The sequence below is a fragment of the Heteronotia binoei genome, chromosome 4, assembly GCF_032191835.1.
Source record: "Heteronotia binoei isolate CCM8104 ecotype False Entrance Well chromosome 4, APGP_CSIRO_Hbin_v1, whole genome shotgun sequence".
Lineage (NCBI taxonomy): Eukaryota > Metazoa > Chordata > Lepidosauria > Squamata > Gekkonidae > Heteronotia > Heteronotia binoei.
In genome coordinates, this window is record NC_083226.1 from 35,474,592 (window position 1) to 35,496,129 (window position 21,538).

The window sequence follows — 21,538 nt, forward strand, 5'->3', positions numbered from 1 at the left end:
TGCACCCTCCTGGAACTGATTCATATGCCACCATGTGAGCAGAGATGGCAGGGTTGCCATCTCCTGGTTGGGAAATTCCAGGAGATATGGACAATGGAGCCTGAGAAGGGCAGTGTTTGGGGAGCGGAGGGACCTCATTGTAGTATAGTGCCAATAGAGTCTGCCTTCCAAAGCAGCCATTTTGTCCAGGGGAACTTGTTGTCTGGCAATCAGTTGTAATTCCCAGAGATTTCCAGTCCCACCTGGAGTCTGGCAACCATCAAAGGAGGTAGTTGCCTTCTAATCTTGAGGGGAATCTTTCTGTAGTCTTAGGAAAGCAGTTGTCTTTCAAGATTGTTCCAAGGTTGGCCTAGGGACAATAGCAGCAATGGTGTGTATGGATGGAGCTGCTGAGAGTGGAAAAAGTGGAAGTAGGGTTGCCAGCTCTGGGATGGGAAATACCTGGAAATTTGGCGGGGGTGGAGCCTGGGGAAGGGAAGATTTGGGGAGGGGAAGGGAGGGACCTCAACAGAGTACAATGCCATAGAGTCCACCCTCCAAAGCAGCCATTTTCTCCAGAGGAACACCTCTGTTGTCTGGAGATCAATTCTAAGCGTGGAAGATCTCCAGGCCCCACTTGGAGGTTTGCAACACTTACCGGGAGGGACCTGGTAGCAGATGGCAGATAGATCTGTGCCATGGGAGGTTCCTGTGGCCCACCGCAGAAATTTCATGCTGGGCCATAACGGGGAAAGGAAACCATAGTGCCATGTATTTTCAGAGCATTTTCAGAGTTAATGCTTTAGAATAATTATAGCAACATTTCAAGCCCAGGACACTCATTTCTCCTTTCCCTCTTTCTGAAGCAAAGGGATTTGTGCTTCTGGCACTCTGAATACAGTAAACGGGTCCTCTTGATTGTTTATAGCAATAATATGCAGAATCAGGGTGTTGGCTGGAAATACAGATCCTCCCGAAGAATTCAGTCTGGAGAAATAACAAGATGCTGCTCCAGAAATAGTGCCCCAGGATGGTTCCCTACTTTATCAGCTATTGCTTATGGATTTTCTTTTTAAATAAAGACTTTAATCAATTAAGCATATTGTTTAATTAATCCTTCCCAGACGTGAATGTTGAGTACATATCATACCCTTCTTTTAATGCTTGTCTTTGTTCTTATCTTAATCATGTTTAAAATGAAATTAGATGTGGTGATTCTCACAGGCTTAATTGAATCTTGGGCTGTGTTGTTAGCAGCAGGAATCTGTCTTCAGGAGGAAAGTAATAGATCTACTAGAGAAGAAGCTGATCTTATTAAGGCTATAAGCATTTCTCCACCACCATCAAGGAATTGCCAGTGGAGTGTATGTTGGGTTGCAAATAATTACATTGTTTTTATATATAGGGAATTCCTCTCCCGGCTTGGTAACAGACAGACAGGAAAGGTTAATGAAGAGTAGTCCTATTCATTGCCTTGGGTTTATTTTTACTGAACTGCCACTTAAAAAAAACTCCCAAACCTGGCACTTTCTAAACAGACATGTGTCATCCTGTAGCGATCAGTCTCATTTTTATTTGCAAAATCTGCTCTGCTTTTTGGTTGGTATAAGACAGAGGCTTTCTTGAGGGCTGTTTGGTCGGTGTACAATTGAGAGTGAACCATTTGTTTTTTTTTAATAAATGGGATGTTTTAGGAATGCTTTCTGAATTAAAATTAGGAATCAGGATGGCTTGTCTTTGCCCTGAATTGGATAACCCAGGCTAGCCCTATCTTGCCAGATCTTGGAAACTCAGCAGGTTCAGCCATGGTTAGTACTTGGATGGGAGACCAAGGAGTCTAGGGTTACTGTGCAGAGGCTGGCAATGACAAACCTCCTTTGAATATCTCTTACCTCAAAAACTACATGGAGTCACTGTACACTGGTCGTAACTTGATGACAAAAGAAAGGTGGTGGGAGGGAGGTTGGCTTTATTTGAAAACTGTAATGATTAGTCAAGTTGACTACAATCTTTTGGATTTTTTTTTAAAAGTCACTTTTTTTTTAGTCAACCCAGGATGTTTTAAAAACAGCAAGTGGAATATGCTATCCACAAAGAGGAATTCCCATTTTGTCTCAAATGAGGAAACACCTCTGTTGAGGAGCAAATGTGTACCCCCAACAAACCCTGTTTAACTCTTCATTTATTACATCTATATCATAACTTCCTTCCTTCCTGGAATGGAAGGCATCATGCACAGGGCTCCCCTGTAGGCGCTAAGCAAACCCAGACCTGAACAGCATTAAGGTTGCTGGATCATGTGCCCTCCAACCATACTCTGGGGATCTGAGGATAATTGGTTGTAATATGCAAATACACTCAGATTTAGTCAATTACGGAATCACTTCAAACATACAATTAGCTGAGTAGAATTTCTTTAGCTGTGTGATGGCCCTAATTTTATTTTATTCAGTGCTGTTCGTAGCACAAGGTTTCAGAGCAGGTAGCAACATGAAAACAAAGTGTACACAGTAATAACAACACTAAATTACATTTACAGTATGCCTTTAAACCCTGGCTCTTGAACTCTGGTTCAAAGAGGAAACGTTTCCAGTTCAAGGATTCAAGCTTGATGGACCACCATGGGAAAATAAAGTTGCCAACCTCCATGTGGGGGCTGGAAATTTCCTGGAATTACAACTGATCTCTAGACTACACAAACCATTTATTCATTATTATTTAAAACATTTATCCCACTTCTCCAGGAGAAAATGGCTGTTTTGGAATGCAGACTGCATGGTATTATACTGTACCAGTGTCCTCCCCTCCCCAAACCCCACTCATCCAGGCTGTACCCTCAAATCTCCAGGTATTTCTTAACCCAAAATGTGCAACCCTGGTAGGAAAGGCATTCCACAATTGCAGAACAGTCACCAAGAAGTCCTTTCTTTATTCCTCCCCGCCCCCCGCCCCAATGTTTTCTGAGATGTCCTGATGGCATTGTTAAGCAGATCTGGTACACCAAAACTGGAGAACTGGTACACCAAAAAAGAAAATGGGTTGCCACCTCTGGGTTGGGAAATTCATGAAGATTTGGGGCAGAGTCTGAGGAGGTGGAATGTGGGAGGGAGCTCAGCATAGTTGTGATGCTATAGAAGCTGCCACTCAAAGCTGCTGTTTTCTCCAGGGAAAATTGCTCTCTGTAGTCCAGAGATCTATTGTAAGTCTTGGAGAACTCCAGGCCCAACCTGAAGTTTGGCAACCATAGCTGAGGCATGTAGGATCCAATCAGCCTGATCTTGCAAATTATATTTTATAATTTATGGACTCTCTTTCCACGCATCTTGCGCATGGAACTGAATTGTCTACTCCAGCTGAATTCCATAGCAAACATTTGTTTTGTTATTCAAGCTAATTTCCAGTAGAACAAAGTTTGAGTCCAGTGGCAGCTTTAAGACCAACGAAGTCTAATTAATTTCATGCATGCACATGATAGCTTATACCCAGTCCCAGAATTAAACTTTTGTTGGTCTAAAAGGTGCCACAGGACTCAAATCTTGTTCTGTTGCTTCAGACCAACATGGCTATCCTCCTGAAATCTAGTTTCCAATGTTATTTTTGGCTAGTAGGTTGAGAGACTAAGCTCTCCTCCAGACCTCATTTTGGGCAGAAGCTCACAGGAGCGGAGCTCCAGAACCTCTAAATTTGATTGTGCTGTTTCATTCTTACCTCCCCCTCCACAAAAAAAACAACAACAACGTGCTTCTGGGCTCCGCTGTTTAAACCCCCTGTGAGAATTTTGCTGAACTCATAAGATTTGACAAACTTTCTAATATTCCTCCCCACAAAAATGGGAAAAATAACCAAAACCTATTAAGCAAACAGATGGAAATCTGCATCATGCCACTGTGGCCACATAGGAGAAAGTAATTTTAAAAGTCTGATGGGAGTAAGGTTTCATTATGACAATTATAATTCAAGAAGCATTTTAAGGTAGATGCTGAACTGATATAATTTAGTACACCTTCCGGTGATGTCATGGAATGGTACAAAATAAAAATCAGATTTTTAACCCACTGTTCCTCTAAAAAGCTCGGGGAAGATTTGATTCCTCACTTAAACAACGTAGAAGGTTGAGCAGCTAAAACATAGAACAAAATATTTATATTTATTACAAAGGGCACAGAACTAAAGATTAAAAACATACATAGAAGAATGTAGATAAAAACCAAGAGATAGTGGGTATTACATTACATTCACAAAAGAACATAAGGGAAGCCATGTTCGATCAGGCCAATGGTCCATCTAGTCCAACACTCTGTCACAAAGTGGCCAAAAACCCAGGTGCCATCAGGAGGTCCATGAGTGGAGCCAGGACATTATAAGCCCTTCCATTGTTGCCCCCCTCGCAAGCACCAAGAATACAGAGTATCACTTGTCCCAGACAGAGAGTTCCATCCATACCTTGTGACTAATAGCCACTGATGGACCTCTGCTCCATGTGTTTATCCAATCCCCTCTTGAAGCCATCTATGCTTATAGCTGCCACCATCTCCTGTGGCAGTGAATTCCATGTGGTAATCACTCTTTGGGTGAAGAAGTACTTCCTTTTATCTGTTCTAACACGACTGCTCAACAATTTCATTGAGCGCCCACGTGTTCTTGTATTGTGAGAAAGGGAGAAAAGTACATCTTTCTCTACCTTCTCTATCCCATGTATAATTTTCTAAACCTCTATCATGTCGTTCCTCAGTTGTTGTTTCTCTGAGTTAAAGAGCCCCAAGCTCTTTAACCTTTCTTCATAGGGAAAGTGGTCTTACCCTTTAATCATTATAGTTGCCCTTTTCTGCACATTTTCCACTGCTAGAATATCTTTTTGACCAGAATTGCACAGTATTCCACATAGCATACAGCAACAAATGTAAGTCACTTTTAGTTTTCACATACACACACACAGTGAATAGAGCAACCACCAAGGACAGAGCTATCATCTTTGATAGGTGTGGCCTCCTCAATATATGCAGGCCTGATTGACATCAATACGTTATAACCATTATTTGTAGCTACATGATTCCATTGATTCATACACAACTTTCCTGGCCTGGAACAGATATTTCTTATTTACATTTCTAGTGTGTGTTGTTATTATTTAGAACACTGAAGAAGGGCCTCTGGGCTGAAACGTGCTTGCTCTAGTGGTTATTGTATGTGTAACTAATATTTGGTCTTAGTTATTGTATATGTGACTTACATTTGTTGCTGTGGATGTAATGTGATACCCACTACCTTTCTGTTTTTATCGACATGCTTTTAATCTGTAGTTACTGGGCATTTTGTAATAAAGAGATGTATTTTGTCCTATGGTTTAGCTGCTCAACCTTCTCAGGTTGGTTTCCTTGCCTCCCCTCCCCCCCCTTTTGCTGTGTCCTAATGTTGATTCCTCACTTTGCCATGGCAGCTCTCTGGGCAATTGCATAGTTTCAGTGTAACCTACCTCACAGGGTTTTTGTGAGAGGAAAAAAATGGAGGAGGTGAGAATGATGTAAGCCACTTCAGGGAGATGAAGAAAATAAAAGGAACACATTTCTCCACGTTGGTAAATACATCATGCATGGGCTTACTGTTGAAGACATTAGCTTCAACTGTGATAGTGATGTAGAACAAACTGTGCTAAAGAATGCTGTATGTTCATGCAATTAACTCTTATGTTCTCTCAGGGCTGTACTTGGGATAGAACAGGGGTGGCCAACGGTAGCTCTCCAGATGTTTTTTGCCTACAACTCCCATCAGCCCCAGACAGCATGGCCAATGGCTAGGACTGATGGGAGTTGTAGGCAAAAAACATCTGGAGAGCTACCGTTGGCCACCCCTGGGATAGGACAACTACTGTATTCCTGCCTAAGATGCTGTTCTTGGGGGAGAAGGGTCAGGCACTGAGTAAGTAAAGCTGTTTCTGCTTTTTACTGTGAGGGGATCTGTAGTATTGTATTTACAGGTTGGGTTCTTCTGTCGCCTCCATGTTGTTTGAAATAATAGGATTTTCAAAATGTTTGACTAGGGCCTGGGAGACCCAAATTGAAATCCTTGCTCTTCCATGGAAGCTTGCTGGAACACTTTTGGCGGGTCTCTTCTAAACTTTCTCCTAGCATTGTTGTGAGAATAAGGTGGAGGAAGGGAGAAGAGAGTTGTAAGTCATTTTGAATTCTTATCAGGAAGAAAAGCAGGGTCTAAGTACCTAAATAAACAGAAATCAAGTTAATTAGGTGGGACAGAATAAATCCCACCTCCTGAGCATTCTAGAGTTATATTGGTCCTTTGCCAGTGTGGTGTAGTGTTTAAGACCGATGGATTCTAATCTGCAGAACTGGGTTTGATCCCCTACTCCTTCACATGAAGCCTACTGGGTGACCTTGGGTCAGTCATAGTTCTCTTAGAACTCTCCCACCCCCACCTGTGTCACAGGGTGTCTGTTTTAGGAAGAGGAAGGGAAGACAACTCTAAGTTACCTCAAGTAGAGAAAAGTGGTGTATAAAGTCAACTCCTCTTCTTGCTCACAAAGGAGATGTGAGGTGTGTTGGGGGTTCAAAAATGTCTAATTGGTACACTGTGTGTTCGTCTTTTGATGGATGCACCATCAAGGGAAAAACTTATGTGGGTAAACAAGCCAAATAAGTTTCATATCACCCCAAGAGTCTCTATGATGGAATGATCAGGAAGATCTGGTAATGACATGCCTAAGTGAGCCAGCCCCTTTGTTAAGCAACATTTAACAACTGGGGATCTAACAGAGTCCCCCCCCCGCTTTTGAAGTTATATGCAACACAGTAATTTGATTCAACAGCCCTCCCCCCATCCCAGGTATGCCATAAAATGATGCATGTGCAGGAGCTCTATTGTTTCTCTAGTTCTATTGATGTTCTCTTAACTCCAGGAGCTACTGCATATAATGGAACAGGTGGTGAGCACAGCATGTTATTTTTAACTACACCTGCCTTTCAGATTACAATAGCTTGTGTCGATTATTTTTTCCCCTTCTCTCCCCCCCCTTCTCCAACCTCCTAAAGAACACAACCTCCCTCTGAAGGACTGTCTTACACGCATTAAGGAGTGTTAGCTGGCACCCATCCAGACCAATGTGTGGTAGGTTTTTTTAAAGAAAAAAATTAAAAGCACAGCAAAGTACTTAACATATTGTACTTCTTGGATCTGTGTTTCATTTTTACTAAGTCAAACTCTAAGTGTGTGTGTGGGAGAGAGATGTAGCCCTTGGCAGCATGAACCCCCACCCCCCAAACTCAACAACGGAGACTAAAGTGTTATTTTAAGATTGTGTGAAATCCAATAAAAATACTATTTTTGTGCAGATATAAAGCTAGGACATTATACATCAAGAGCCAGATTATAACCTGCATGTAGTTTACTTTAATGAGCATCTGTCTCCAGATTTTTTTTTTTTTTTTAAAAAGGAAACTTCTTTAAAGTGAACAGCAAGTGGATTCTTGCTTGCAACAACAACAAAATAGCTATCTGTGTCTTATCCAACAATGCATTCAAACTAGTTTCTCCATCCAGTTCTATATTAATAGACCATATATCTGCATTCTTTTATGGAATTATTTAAATGTGCTGCCTGCTGGATGTTGTAGCAGCTTGTTGTCTTTTTTTTTTTTAAAGGCATTTTAGCTAATTGCATCTGTATGTAATAGGGGAAGTTGGAAGGGCCATTTTGAATGCTGGCTAACCTGTTGGATAGCCTCCTAGTCGAGATGCTAAAGAGTTTACCAGTTGCAGTTCAGCTATTAAAATTACAAATAAAAATTACACCTGTGTATGTGTGTGTGTATGCTACTTGAAACTGTTTTGAGGTCTGTTGTCAAGTAAACATATTTGAGGTTTCTTATTTCTATAGAAAGAAATCTCTCTAGGGGGTGGGGGAAGATACAGTGGGGAGGGTCAGACTATCAGTTTATCAACCTACATACTGTCTACTGTGACTAGTAGCGGCAATCCTGGGTCTCAAATAGAATAAAAAACGTCCTAAGGGGTCTCCTAAGCACCTCTTTGAAAAGAACAAACACTGGTGTTACAAATTTGGGCCAAGGGTACCAGGCTTCAAATCTCTGTTTATTACTCATTATCCTTGAGAATGCAGTGACACCTTAAAGAATTGTGAAATGCCACTGGACACTTTGAGGTGTCACTAGACTCCTGTTGTATTTTGCTATTGCAGAATTAACATGGCTGTTTTCATCTCTGGGTACATTGTTCACTCACAGCCTAACCTACTCCTCAAAACTGTCAGGATAAAGGGGAAATCACCAGGACCTAGCCAAGGGAAGGAAAGTAGCTGTAGACTTAAAAGATTCTGATCCACCCCAGGCAAGGAGCCAAACTCTGTCAGGCAGAGAAACCCTGAGAAGAGTTGTCATCTTATTTTATACCCAATCTTACTGGTCGGCAGCAGTCAATGAAGAGCCAGTTTGATTTGGTAGAATGCTGGATGTGGATCAGAGAGGGTAATGTGTAATATAAAAAGAGAACACTCAGAGGGCCCATTGGCTACTTTGTGAACCTTGTTTTGGGTTTAACTGACAAATCTAACCACAAATAATACACTAATTTAAGGAACTAGTTTTTTTTCTCCTGCCCCATGCTTCAGGTTTTTAAAGCACCATGTGTATATATTTGGTTATTCTTTAAAAAAATAAAAATAAAAGTGCAAACCTGATCAGATGATGTTGGGGAGGGGTGATTTCTCAATGACATTGTAGTTTTCAACTAATTACTGCCATCAACTGTAGAACAGAGATTTTTTAAACCGCCCCCTCCCTGAGAGGAAAGGGGCAGTATTTATTTGTTACATTTATACTCTACATCTCTTCCTAGATGGGAACCCGGAACAACTTACATTATTCTCCACATCTTCATTTTATCCTTACAACAATCCTGTGAGGTGGGTTAAGCAGAGTGTCTGTGACTGTCCCAAGGTCACCCAGCAAGCTTTCATGGCAGAACAGGGATTTGAACCTGGGTCTCCCAGATCCTGGTCCAACACTCTAACCACTATACCATATTGGCTACTGTGAAGGTGGTTTCCAAAGTACCCACAGCTTGCCTTTCCTGTCCAGTTTATGTCTGCACTCAGCCTATGAAGTGTATGCATGATCTGAGGTCATTCTCTCTCATCCAGCCTCACAAAGGGTGAATGGATGAAATGGGAATAATGCAATATTTGCTGTGCTGAGCTTATAGATAGTGGTTAGGCTACAAAACATTAAGTAAAACAAAAACAGGCTCAAAATATGTAACTTTTCTTCTAGCTAATCTTAAAAGATTTGCTGATTTTTATCAGAACATCGACAAACTGTTTTTTAAATGTAGGCCTTTATCTCAAATGCCAGATAGTTATCTAGTCAAGCCGGCAAAGGTATACTTTTTATTATTATTATTATAAACCAATGAAATATTTTAGAATGCACTTAACAGTAGTGTTGCTATGAAACTTGGCCAAGTGTATCAGATTCCTATGAAACATACAAAAAAATAGTCACACTGAAGAGCATTCCTAACATACGAGTTGAAAGGAAGTTGTTTCTTCTGCGTCTTGCTTCATCAGCGACTGAGAAGTCCACTATGAGCTTCTCAATAAAATACTTCCTTTCCTTTGCAAGTCAGTGCAAGTTAGAAAGGAAAAAGTCTTTAGCTTATTGAAGAGGCTTTTTTAAGGCAATGTATCATGGGCCTGATTCTGCAATTTTTGCATAGTCATCTGAGAGCTACTGTAGAATAAGTGGCTAAAAACTGGGAGTGGAGAAACCCCTAGTTCAAACCATTATTTTAACACTAACTCCCTGTGCAGGTGATCTGTGATTAGAATGGGGAGGTGGAGATTTGATCAGGGTAACAGTGATGAGGTTGGCTAATCTTTTGCCTCTGTACCATTTTCCTTGCTTTGAACTGCCCTCCTGAACCTTCTCTTTTACTACAGTGGGGAAAACCATACTGGTATCACCCATACTCACTTTCAGGAAAGTAATTTAGATTGGAAAGAAGGCACTGTGCTATAAGACGGGTTAACCGCTTACATTTTCCTTGTCACAACCAGAGGGGGTTTTTTGAGCAGGAATGCACAGGAACGCAGTTGCAGCTGACTTGGTATTAGGGGGTGTGGCCTAATATGCACATTCCGCCCTCAGAGGTGCAGCCAGTTATCTGGATTATTTTTAGGGAACTGCAGAATGGAGGAAAATAGTCACACTGACTTCTCTATAGAAGATAGTTTATACGGAGATCTTCAACTGTATTCAGTTTTAAGGATTTCTTTCTTCAGTGCATAAAAAGCTCTTGAGAACCACTGTTAATTTCATCCCTCTAGTTACACAAAACAGAAGAAAGCCATTTCCCTTCAGTGGTTGCTTATAAACTACTCAGACACATCAGGCTAGCCTGTTAAGACTACTTTGCTCTGACCTGGGCTTGGCATTTATTTTGTCATTTATCAATAGATTTCTCTTCTCTTTGCTGAGTTATCTGAAATGGACTGAAATTAAAAGAACATGCTCCCCATATATCAGTATCTGGATTACTCCTCTCCCAAACCTGTACCAAGAATAGCTAACCATGTTTAAACAAACTATAGCCTCCAGTTATCTGTATTAATTGGGCAATGTCAGTGGGACTCATTTCCTGGTCAGCAGGCCTAAAACTGTAGCCTAGATTAATTTATTTGGGAATATGTCTCCCTGAATTTTATGGGATTTGTGCCTGTGTAAACATGCATTGTATTAGGCCATTTAAGTGGTTCAGTTTTTTAAAATACTAGTTATAGTAAATGGCCTGGTGCAGGAGAAAGATAGGAAAAGCCACTCAGATAAAATAGGTTTATTTAAAAGTTATTTTCAGCATGAATATGCAAAATACAAACTCTGACAAAAATGTTCATTTTTTTCACGTCATAGTTTACAAATATACAAAATAAAAGTCTCCTTAAATTTATATTACATATTTTAAGTAAAGAACTATATAGAAAAAAACATTTGTTCTGCTTAAGGCATATTTGGGAATAAAACCATTGTACAAATTATTGCACATTGAAACCACAGTGCATTACAGACTGTCTGCATAGAAGATTAAAAGAGACACACACACAAAATAAACCAGGTTTATTAACCTGGTTTAGGTCATCATTAAACTGAAGATCGGAAGACAAAAACGTATTTCCTTGTCAAATATGCAGCAGTTTGAGAACTTTGGCTTCCTTTTTTTTTTGGTACCTTTAGAACCAAAAGTCAATCAGCACCATGAAAATAGGTTTTGAACCACTACTCTGTACCTGAATTTCTTTTTTTCCTTTTTGGATATAGTTTAGTAATGGCTTTGTTAGGAAAAAGGAAATTCCAAAACTACAATGCTTTTATAATATTGCATTGGAACAAAATCTTAAGGGAATGGAAGGTAAAGGCAGATGTAATATTGAAAGGCAAGTCAAAGTGAGCTCTATCACCTGTAGAAGGAATCTGGCCTCACAATTTGAGTGATGGTGATTGATTCTAACAAGTGGGGGGTGGGGGCAGTGCTGGATTAGCCCTTCTGTCTGGTCTTTCCCCTTATCCTCAGATAAGGTCATTGCAGAATGTGTAAGTTTGTTCACTGTTCCTTAAAATGAATGTTATTATATTAGCAAAATTGCTCAAAAATTGAAATAAGGGAGGGTGGTTGAAGGCAGCGGTGTTAGCCAGCCAGCACTTATTGCAGCCAGATTTTGCTAAAGCCTTGCAGAACCATTTTACCCCACCTCGTGCATTTGAACATGGTGAAAATGTTTTCAAAACAGCCACACTGCCCTACAATTATTACATCTGTCTTCACCCCTCGTCTCCCTACGTAATTTCTCAATCTCCACTCCCCAGCAGTTCGTTTTAACCCTGATATCCTTGACTTCCAGTCAATCCTTGGCATTCTGTAGTCCAGAAAGATTCAAGTCAGATTTTTTTTTTTTTAAAAAAGAAAACAAATGGAATGATGATGCAAAATCCAGTCATTGCCCATGGTTGTTTGTTTTTGGTTTAAGTTCCACGAAGTTTTAATCATCAGTTAATTTCCACACTGTTTTGGAAGACTTTTCTTTGTAGTGCTTTGAAGTGGAGTTCCTCCCTTTCGTTTTTTTCTTTTGTGGAAGACAGTCTTTTGTGCTGTCCAATACTGAATCTCTTGTGGCAGTAAAAGAAAAGTGTGCCCAATCCCTTTAAAAATGTCTCTTCATATGTAAGGCAAGGTGGTCAGACCTGGAAAATGCTCTGTCGCACCTCTGGCACTGGAAGGGGCGGTGGCCCGTATGTTTTCTGTAGTGACGAGTGAGTTCATCAGAGCGGGCAAATTTCCAACCACATCCTTCCCAATCACAGTGATAGGGCTTCTCACCTTCAGAAATAAAAGAGCCACATCAAGTTACTTCCCTGTTTTGCACAGATACAGAGGCACACTAAGGGAAAATCTGAAACCTGGACAAAATTCTGCAATGACAGACTTCTATTACTCATTATCCATACATTCTAGAATGTTGGATACACACAGCTATTGGCTAGGGGAAAAATGTGTCATCCTCTGAGTTTTAGGACTGGAGACAGACAATTCTGTTTCAGAGCACTGGAGAAAAAGAAGAGAATTGTTGCACATATATCCCACGTTTAGTTTTGTGTTTATTTCCCCCAAAGCCTATAAGACTTGGAGACAGTAGACAAGAGGGACAGTGGACAAAAGAAACCAATTTGTAGCTTGAGCTTGTAGATAGTATAGCTGCTCCTCATTGCTAGTGGCTAAGAAGAATTGCCCTGGGCAGGCAAGCTTCATAATATTTCCCCCTCTTTTAGGCCACAAGAGATTTACATAAGTCATTTGCAGGAAGGATGGAAGGGGAAAAGCCTTGGTAGGCTAGTACTGTAATTCTTTTTCAAGGTTCATTATGGGTCACAAGGTAACAGTTCTCCATGGCATCCTCCATTTCAAACTAACTATAGTCTGTCTCCAACCAAAGCAACTAAAAGCATAAAGGTGCATCAGATACGGAATGCATGGCATTATGATCAGGCGTAACATATTCCTCCTTTTGATGTGTATTCCTTGTATCCATCTAGAACTAAATTGTATGCAAGAATCCTAACTACAGTGTCCATGTAATTTGCATCTATTTGGCTACTGAGAAATAATCTAAGGTGTGGCTGGTTATATACTACTAGCATGTTTAAGTAACCACACCAAAAATTACAGCTGCACTTTCCAACAAACGCAATAAAACTACTGATATCTCTGTGATTTCCATTAAGTTTTCTGGTATTCATCAGAACTAATTTGTATTGTTGCTGCTTGACCTCAGTGGGAAGCCTTCCTAAAGCTTGTTTTTCCTAAGCAACCTGGAGACATGGACACAGTTTCATTTTCACTAGGTCTTCTACATTCCTGTGCCATAACTTTCCCTGATGCCCTACCAAGTACCTCATTGGATTAGCATGGAGGTGGAAGTTCTGCTGAAACTGATGGACCTGTTTCCCAAGAAAATGCATCTAGGCACTAAAAAGTTAGCTGCTTTAATGCTTTTACCAAGAAATCCTAAACATATTTGATTTAGATGTAAACCTCACTGTTTTCATCTGAGCTTACTGTTAAGGACAGTCTTTTTAAAATCATAGCAACCTAAGGTTTTGTTGTTGTTGTTGTTCTAGTTTTTGCAAACTTATCTCACAGACTTTTTAGTGGAAAGTATAAAATCAGTCCCACAGGAAACAAAGGGACTTATTTCCATGTAAACATATTGAGTGTTAGAGCTATAATGCATGCTAAGAAACTCTTGATTCATAATACATTATTTCATAGTTGGATCAATAAATAAAGTTCAGCAGCAAGGATCAACTCAGTTGGTTATTTTTATCACTTTATATGGCTGGCTGGAACATCTAGAATTAGACATTTCCTAAAGTTAATTAACAAATTGTCAGTTGCTGACCGGTAGCCACTTTTCTGCAACAGAATGAAGAAATCAAATGCAACTGTTTGTATGGGAAGGTACAGTTTCCACTCTAAGTAAAAAGCCTCCAGTTTGTCATTGGTTTCCATGATCAGAGCCTATCAGCTGGTATCTGCTAATTTAGAAACAAATCAAGAAGATACCAAGCTCTAAAACGAGAAACAACAACAAGGTCAGCAACCAAATAAATGAATTACAGGTATTTTGCAAGATCCAGCAGGGGGAGAAAACAACTATGACAGTATTATCAGGGTAAACATGCTTAATTCACTCTGGACTTCCAGCTACCTTGTAATTAACTAGCCACATAGCCATATCCAGGCAAGTATAGCTCATACGTCTACAAAACAATTCCTCTTCCATAACTGAGTCATTGAGAGCCATTTTTACTAACTCCTCCAATCTGTAAGCAAAGCCATAATTTTAATAGAGTTCTTTTTATATTTAACCTGCCTAGAGTTACAGTTTATTACTTTAACAATATGCTTGGATGCAGTTATATTCTTCTCTTTCTTGATCTGTACTGATGCAGTCATATAAGGGTACACAGGGGCTGGGAAAGCGAATTTTAAAAACTGGTCAGAAACAGTATGATTTCCCAGAGATGGAACATGGCATGAAAGAGGAACTGCTGTTCAGGGTGTGTACATTCATCCCACTTTCACCATTGGTGAACAGGTCTGGCAGGCTTTATTTAAAAATCCCACAAACCTGTTTGACCAGCAATGGCAATAGGTCAGAACATATGTGCGCACTGTGAAAAGCAGTGTCTCTTTTAAATGACATTCAATTCTCTTAAATACTGCCTGTCCCCAGTCTTTAGAAGTGATATGATAGAATCATTCCTGCTTGTAATTGTCACATTATCTTTTTGCTCCACTGTCACTTTTTGTCAAACAGGTTTCTTGAACCCCAAACATGCAAGAATGCCCATGGAGTGGGACAGATTTACACACTGGGGGCAACGATGCTTCTAAAAATTCTGCTCTCCAAAGTAGTTCTGAATGTCTCCAGCCACACATGCCAATTTCTGACAAGACCTGGAAATAATCACAGCCTTACTTAAACAGATGTCAGACTAACATGGTAGACCTGGCATTAGACATTAAATTGTTCTCGGCTGCCTGAGATCCTAGTATCATTGTCGTTATTATGTGGTTCACAGACCTTTCAGTAATGCAGTCATTAAAAAGCACTGTAGTTTACAGGGACATGTTAAGTTAAACAGAGTTCTGACAGTAATGAAGCCAGAAGTTTTAATAGAAGCAGCCTTACCTGTGTGGGTCCGAAGGTGCGCTTTGAGGTGTGAACTCTTTGTGTATGTTTTGCCGCAACCCGCATAGTCACACGTGTGTGTTGCAGTCCTTTTCCTGGGCCACGACCGCCGTCCTCTCTTTGGCTTGGTCTCTTCAGACAGGCAGCTCCCAGAAGGGATCAGCTCTAGAGGTGAAGAGGGCGGAGTCAGCATCATCCCTTGTACCGACCGAGGCATACTTAAAGGCTCTCCAAAAACATTTAGATAGTAAGACTGACCTTGATACTGGAGCGCGCTCGGTGGCATCTGCTCTGGGAGAAAAGGAGGGTAGCCGGGGGCAGGGTGGTAGCCTGGCGGAGGAATTGGCAGACTGGGGTGACTTAAGCCCTGTGGGGAAGGGTGGCAGTCTCTGGGGTTCATCATCTCCTCTGGAGTCAAGGGAGGGTTAGTCCTGCTAGGCAGTGGCCGTCCCAAGGGAAACTCGTGCTGTTGCTGTGCCCTCTGAGTATTCCCGTGGGCTTGGCTTAGGGTGCAAGAAGGGGCAGCCTCCTGCTTGATTTTTGGGCACATCCTGGGCACGTGGTTATAAAGGGGAGGCACAGGTCCATCCGTACAAGGGGAAACCGCAGCAGCTGGGTTCTTGCTACTAACACTGATGTGGTTGTTGTATTCCCCCATGTTCACTGTGGCTTTCAACACAAATTTCCCATGCAAGCTGCCGAGCGAGGGTGGCGGTGGCTGCTGCATATAAACCGGGTCCAGGTCTGGCCTCATCAGCTCCGCTACAAATCCGCCCGAGGGGGACACATCATCAATGTCAGCCAGGTTGAATGAGGCAGCTGGAGCCTGTTCCCTGCTGTACAGCATGCCCCCTCCTCCTCCACCACCTGCGTGCTCTCCCCTTTGCAGCTGGTAGGTGAATTCGCAGGTGGTCACAGATGGGCAGCTGTTGTTGGAGCCTGAGGAGCCGGGAGCAGTGCTCACCACAGCTGTAGCAGTGGTGGTTTGTTCCTGGGGCATCAGGGAGTTGGACAGGATGAAGTCAAAGTCCAGCAGTTCATTCAACTCTTCCGTCTCTCTCCTTGACATAGCCCCGCTGCTGCCGCTGTTGGAGGTTTCCAGCTCAGCAGAGAGGTCGTAATGCCGTCCTGTTAGCACAGGAGGTAGCCGCTTGAGGTGAGATAGTTCCTCCTTCCACTTCTGTTGGCAGCAAAGAATAAGGGGGGAAACAGTGTGTCAGTAAGTGAGGTGATCTTTGAAGGGACTGGAATTTGCAGGAATGAACCACGCTGAGTTTTGGAGATTTACAGAGCATTTTCACAGGGCAGAAAGGCATATCATAAACCTTGGCACTGGTTGGAGAGAGAGACCCCAACCCAAATATTATCAGAAGTCAGCAGCCATTCTTTGGGACATAGTGCCAGAGACGGCATTCCACTAGTTGAAACAAAGCCCTGGATCTGTGCACACCAGCAGTTGCCCAGCTCAGAGAAACCGCCTGCTAAATTCTAACTTTTCAAAACATTTTGTTGTTGGTTTTGAAGAACTGGCTAAGTAGTAACACGGTTACTAAATAGGAATATTTGAAAAAAAATGGGGCACTTTTTGACTTCTGGAATTTGAACTTTTGGTAAATTTCACACTATGACACAGTAACAGAAAATTCAAGCAGTTCATTTCCTTCCTCCATCTTAAAATTGTGCAATTTTTAAGGGGCAAGCTGTAGTATTAATGACTTATCAGTTTAAGCAACCCGGGGGGGGGGGGAGGGAGGGGGGTTAAGGCTATGAAATGGTGAATTGTAAGGCATCTATGATACCTGTGATTTTAAACTATAAGTATTGAAGCATCTGATGAAATGTGGCTCCACTAAAAAAAAGTAACAAGGTTTGCAGATGTATTGAAAGCTCCAGTTTTGCAATCTTGTTGCTGAGTTATAAAACCAATTATTAGCTGTAAAGCTAAATGCATACTCCCATAAGAGAATCACATTTGGGTATTTATTAAAGTCACACTGGGGGTCCCACTGGGACAAAATTAATATGTATGATTGAAAAAGAAAAGGACTCATGTAGCTTTCTGATATAGTCAGAGAACAGAGAGATTAATACAAATGAATGGGTTTTGAAATAGCTGCACATACAGTTTTAATGCATTAGATTGCCTGCATTTGATATCAGACACACGTAGGCGTTTTCTAAAGCAGCATGCATTATACAGCAGCTGTAAGCGCAAGCCATCAGCTTGAGACGATAGAATCAAAAGCTAACCTAGGCACATGAGTAGGTGTGTATATTTCCAAAGGCTGCCCATGTATTAAACATACGCATCCACACCCATGATTTAGGTTTGCGATATGCCACATATTTCAGCTCTTATTTACTGCATCATATTAATGCCTGGAATATCAGGTCTCTTTCCACCACTGTTTCCCCCACACACACCTTTGAAGTCCCACAGAAGATTGCTGTCTCAACTCCAGGTACTGGCAGCACCCATGCACAGGGGCTCCTTAGTTTTTTCCCTGCGTGGTCCACTCAGTGTGAGGGTTCACAAACCAATATGGAAGGTGTGTGTGTTAATGAGAGTGTGAACAAGAAACTGTTCTTTTAGGGTGGAGACTAGTTCTGCAACTGCATTCAGGGCATACCTTTGCTTTATAAAAGGTTTATGTAAAAAAAAAAACAACCCTATAAGCATATGATAAATTGGTAGAACAGCACTCCTTTAAGTCTTTAAACTTTATAAAAGGTTCATGTAAAAAAGCTCCCCCCCAAAAAATGTTATGATAAATTGGTAGAACAGCTCTCCTTTTGAGCACCCCCCCCTCTAAACAGTACTTAAAAGAGCCTAGGAAGGCAATTTCTGAGGCATCTCATTGCAGTTCTGATCATTCGTCACATTCGATAGTATTGTGTGACACTGTCTTCGGCTAAAGTTCTTTTGCTGTTTCTTTTCCTCTGCTCTTAAAGTTTTGGTCATCACCCCCCCCCCCCCCAAATCAAATAATGGCAACATGTTTAATTCAGGTTCAAATCTGCTTTCAACTAACTTCCTGGGTAACCTGAGCAAGTCAAACATCTTCAGCCTCACCAGTCTCTTGGGATTGTCGTGAGGATCCAAAAAAGGAAGGGGAGAATCCTATATTCTGCTCAGAGAATCTCAAGAGAAAGATGAGCTAAAAGTGTAGTAGAGGGAAACGCATTCTGTAGCTGCTCAGGAACACTGTCCTCTAGCTGCGAATTGAAGACCAGGTGCCAGGGCTGGTCCCGGACACCTATTAACCCCCCCCCCCCCCAATAGCACAGTGTGGCCTGTTGCTGACCCGGGCTGAGACACAAGAAGCCAAATACTCACGTTGTTGGCACCTGCTTGTCTTAAGGCTTTTTCCCTGACGGCCGTGCCCGCTGCGAAGGTGGCGATAGGAGGGAGCAGCGTGCTGCTGAGTGCCATGTCAAACTCGCCGGGGGGCGGCTGCCTGCAAAAATGTCAGAGGAGGAGAGTCAAAGAACCGTCGGGGAGGGAGGGGGGGGATCAAGCCTTGGCTTCACATCCAGGCAGAAAGATAGCTCTCCATCCGAACTGGCAAAAATGAAAGAGGTTTAAAAGCGTCAGATCCAAGCCTCTCCGAAGAAAAAGAAGGATGAATGCCACCCACCTCATTCACGTGTGCACGATGCTTTGCTTGCTGGTTGGTCGGAGGGGCGCAGAAAAGACAGCGCTTGAAATCGCAAAAACAAGGCGAAAATATATAATGTTACCGAGGGGCTAACTTTTTTTTTTTTAAGGGTCCTTTTGAAGCCAAAAATTGCGCCACTCGGAGTCAGCCCTACTGACTCTGCTAGGAGGAGGAGCAGCCTCCGCCGCTGCCCCGCCGCGGTGCAACAGCAGCCAAAGCCGTTTCGCAGCAAGGCAGCGAGGCGAGCAGCAGCTGGACGGCGCGAGACAATTCCTGGGGATTCCCTGCTCGCGCCTCTGCCATCAGGGGAGTCCTGTTGAGTCTCCTACGGCCGCCGCCGCGCGTCCTTTTGCTGGCGGGCGGGGCTCCAGCGCACACTCTGGCCCTTTTTCTTCCCCCTCGCTCCCTTCTGTTTCGGCTCCGTGGAGGGGGCAGCCCGCGCCGCTCAACCCCCCGTCCAAAGTCTTTGCGAACTGTCAAGCCGCGCGCCCGACGGCTCCTTACTTATAACCTTCATCCCGCCCCCTTCCAGCCCCACCTCCCAGGAAGACCCGCCCACCGCGGGGGCTTGCGATGCTGTTGCCCTGGCAACGAGGAAACAACAAACTTTACTCTCACTCCAACACGTGGGGGGGGGAGGGAGGGAGAGAGAGAGAGGAACCAGGGATGGGCCGTGACGTCAGCAGAGCAGCTGGCTGGCAGTTCGCGCCCGCTGCTGACGCCAGTAAGGAGGAGCCCGCGAGGCAGCCGCGAGCCGTCGCTGTTTCTTTCCTTTGCTCTCTCTCGTCGCCACTCCCGCCCTTCCCCCACGCCTCCCCTCAGGCTCCGCGCGCCACAGGGCAGCGCCCGGCGCCTCCGCACGCACCTGAGGGAAGGAAGCTTCAGAGCCGGAAGGGAGCCGAATAAGAAAAGCTCTCCTTCTTCGTAATCTCTCGTGTGCTCCTGAGTTCATGGGGAAAGTATCCCCTTCAAAAAACAAAAACAGCCTTGTGATACCAAAGACAACATTTATTTCGATATGAGCTTTTGTGAGCCACAGGTTGCTTTTTCCACGTACCCGGAGGCATTTTCTCCCTGAACACTTATCTTTCCCATCCGTGACAGGGAAGGGGATAATTGGCAAGGTCAAATAGGGCCTCTGCGCATGTGCAGAAAGTGTTTCCCCCTAAAGGAGGGGAAGGAACAGAAAGCGAGACAGCCGTCCTTTTAAGATGTGTCCCTGCCGTCAGTGACAGCGAAGGAAGAACTGTGGTCAAAACGGTGCCTTCACAGAAAAAAAATGTTTTCTTCATTTATCCCTTCAGGAACAGAGAAGGTACAATAATGAAGGACCTTTTAAAGTGCCTCTGAATAAGTTTCCCCCTCTTCAAAACTTATTAATTCCGTCAAATGACTGGGAAGGAACACTGACAAGGTTTCTGTACATATATAGAAAGCATTTCCTCCTCAACCCTAAGAAGCCTCTGCGAACCTTTGGGGTCTTTGGCAAGCTGCTGGTTCTTAGGATCAGGGGTTTCTTAAGGATGTTGTTTTATGAATAGGGCAGCCAACCTCCAAGTGAGGTCTGGAGATCTGCTATTAAACAGATCTCTAGACAACAGATTAGTTTCTCTGGAGAAAATGGCTGCTTTGGAGGATGGACTCCATGGCATTGACATTGTACCCTGCCGAGGTTCCTCCTCTCCCAAGGCTCCACCCACCCCCTCCCAAGTATTTCCTAACCCCCAGAGCCTTTATGAAAAGGTAAACCATTGATTGTGGAAGACTTCTGCAGGGCTGGGATGGCTGCAGAGGAAGCCAGTGAACGGGCAACAAAGGAACACACCCTTGCAAACTTTGGGATAACCAACAGGTGCTGGTGTTCTGAGTTAAGTTGCCTACCTTACAGCACTAACCTTGCAGTGTTACACCTCTGGGTTTAGAAATAAAGGCTTCCCAGCTGGAGAGAGACTGAGGGCCTTGGTACCTGTCTCTCCCTCCCCATTTCCAGGGTGCTAATCACTGGGATGTCTGTCTTATTAGATCTGATGCTTGCAGCCTGCCCTTATTCCAAGGAACTGGAAGAACTGTGGCAACTGTGGGGCTATCCCATTTCATCCTCACAACACTGTGAGGTACACTGAGCTATTTTTCCCAAGGCCACCCAAGCAGGTATGTAGCTGAGTAGGGATTTGAGCTCAGGTTTTCCTAGTTGACATTCAGGATTTTACACCAGGCTGATTAATTCAGGAATTTTTCATTACTATGACCTGCCTCACAAGTTTCTCCAAGTAAAGCATAAACTATCATCTCATGGTTTTCCTGGATGTATTTGTGACTATGACCTACTCATGATAGGGTCAGATACATGCAATTCAGTGGCTTTATTAGTTCTATCCTGCTCCAGAGAGTATGGAAACCATAATATGATTCACCATATTCCAGCATCTTATAGCATCTTACAGTATAGTGTTAATGAATTTGTCAGGCACTGTGGATAATTCTGGTAGTGTGGGGGCAAAAAATGCAGTTAGTGTTCCATAGAACTATGTTTCTGCTCTGTGTTCATTGTCCATTACTGATTACTTCTTTCTGATGAACATTTATGCCACATAAACCTAGTTAGCCTCTCTAGTTCCACAGCTCT

At 42.8% G+C, this 21,538-nt stretch overlaps 1 protein-coding gene across 2 annotated transcripts; it reads right to left on the reverse strand.

Moving 5' to 3' along the window:
• Positions 1-10,824: 10,824 nt before the first annotated feature.
• On the reverse strand, positions 10,825-19,387 carry KLF4 (KLF transcription factor 4). Of its 2 annotated transcripts, XM_060237122.1 has the most exons (5): positions 18,892-19,387; positions 18,591-18,711; positions 15,512-16,433; positions 15,254-15,418; positions 10,825-12,378 (listed from the first exon to the last, which is right to left on the reverse strand). In XM_060237122.1, the coding sequence occupies exons 1-5, from the start codon at positions 18,894-18,896 to the stop codon at positions 12,203-12,205; spliced, it is 1,389 nt and encodes a 462-aa protein (XP_060093105.1). In that variant the 5' UTR covers positions 18,897-19,387; the 3' UTR covers positions 10,825-12,202. The 2 variants fall into 2 exon arrangements, with proteins under 2 accessions (XP_060093105.1, XP_060093104.1); XM_060237121.1 differs by having other exon boundaries at positions 15,254-16,433.
• Between the last annotated feature and the right edge of the window lie 2,151 nt (positions 19,388-21,538).

What these genes read in the sequence shown, in the direction of transcription:
- KLF4 (XM_060237121.1), bottom strand. An exon ending in GACAAGCAGGTGCCAACAAC is followed by an intron (nt 16,434 to 18,590) that starts GTGAGTATTTGG and finishes TGCTGCCAACAG; the next exon opens with AAGTGGAAGGAGGAACTATC. An exon ending in GCACCTTCGGACCCACACAG is followed by an intron (nt 12,379 to 15,253) that starts GTAAGGCTGCTT and finishes TTATTTCTGAAG; the next exon opens with GTGAGAAGCCCTATCACTGT.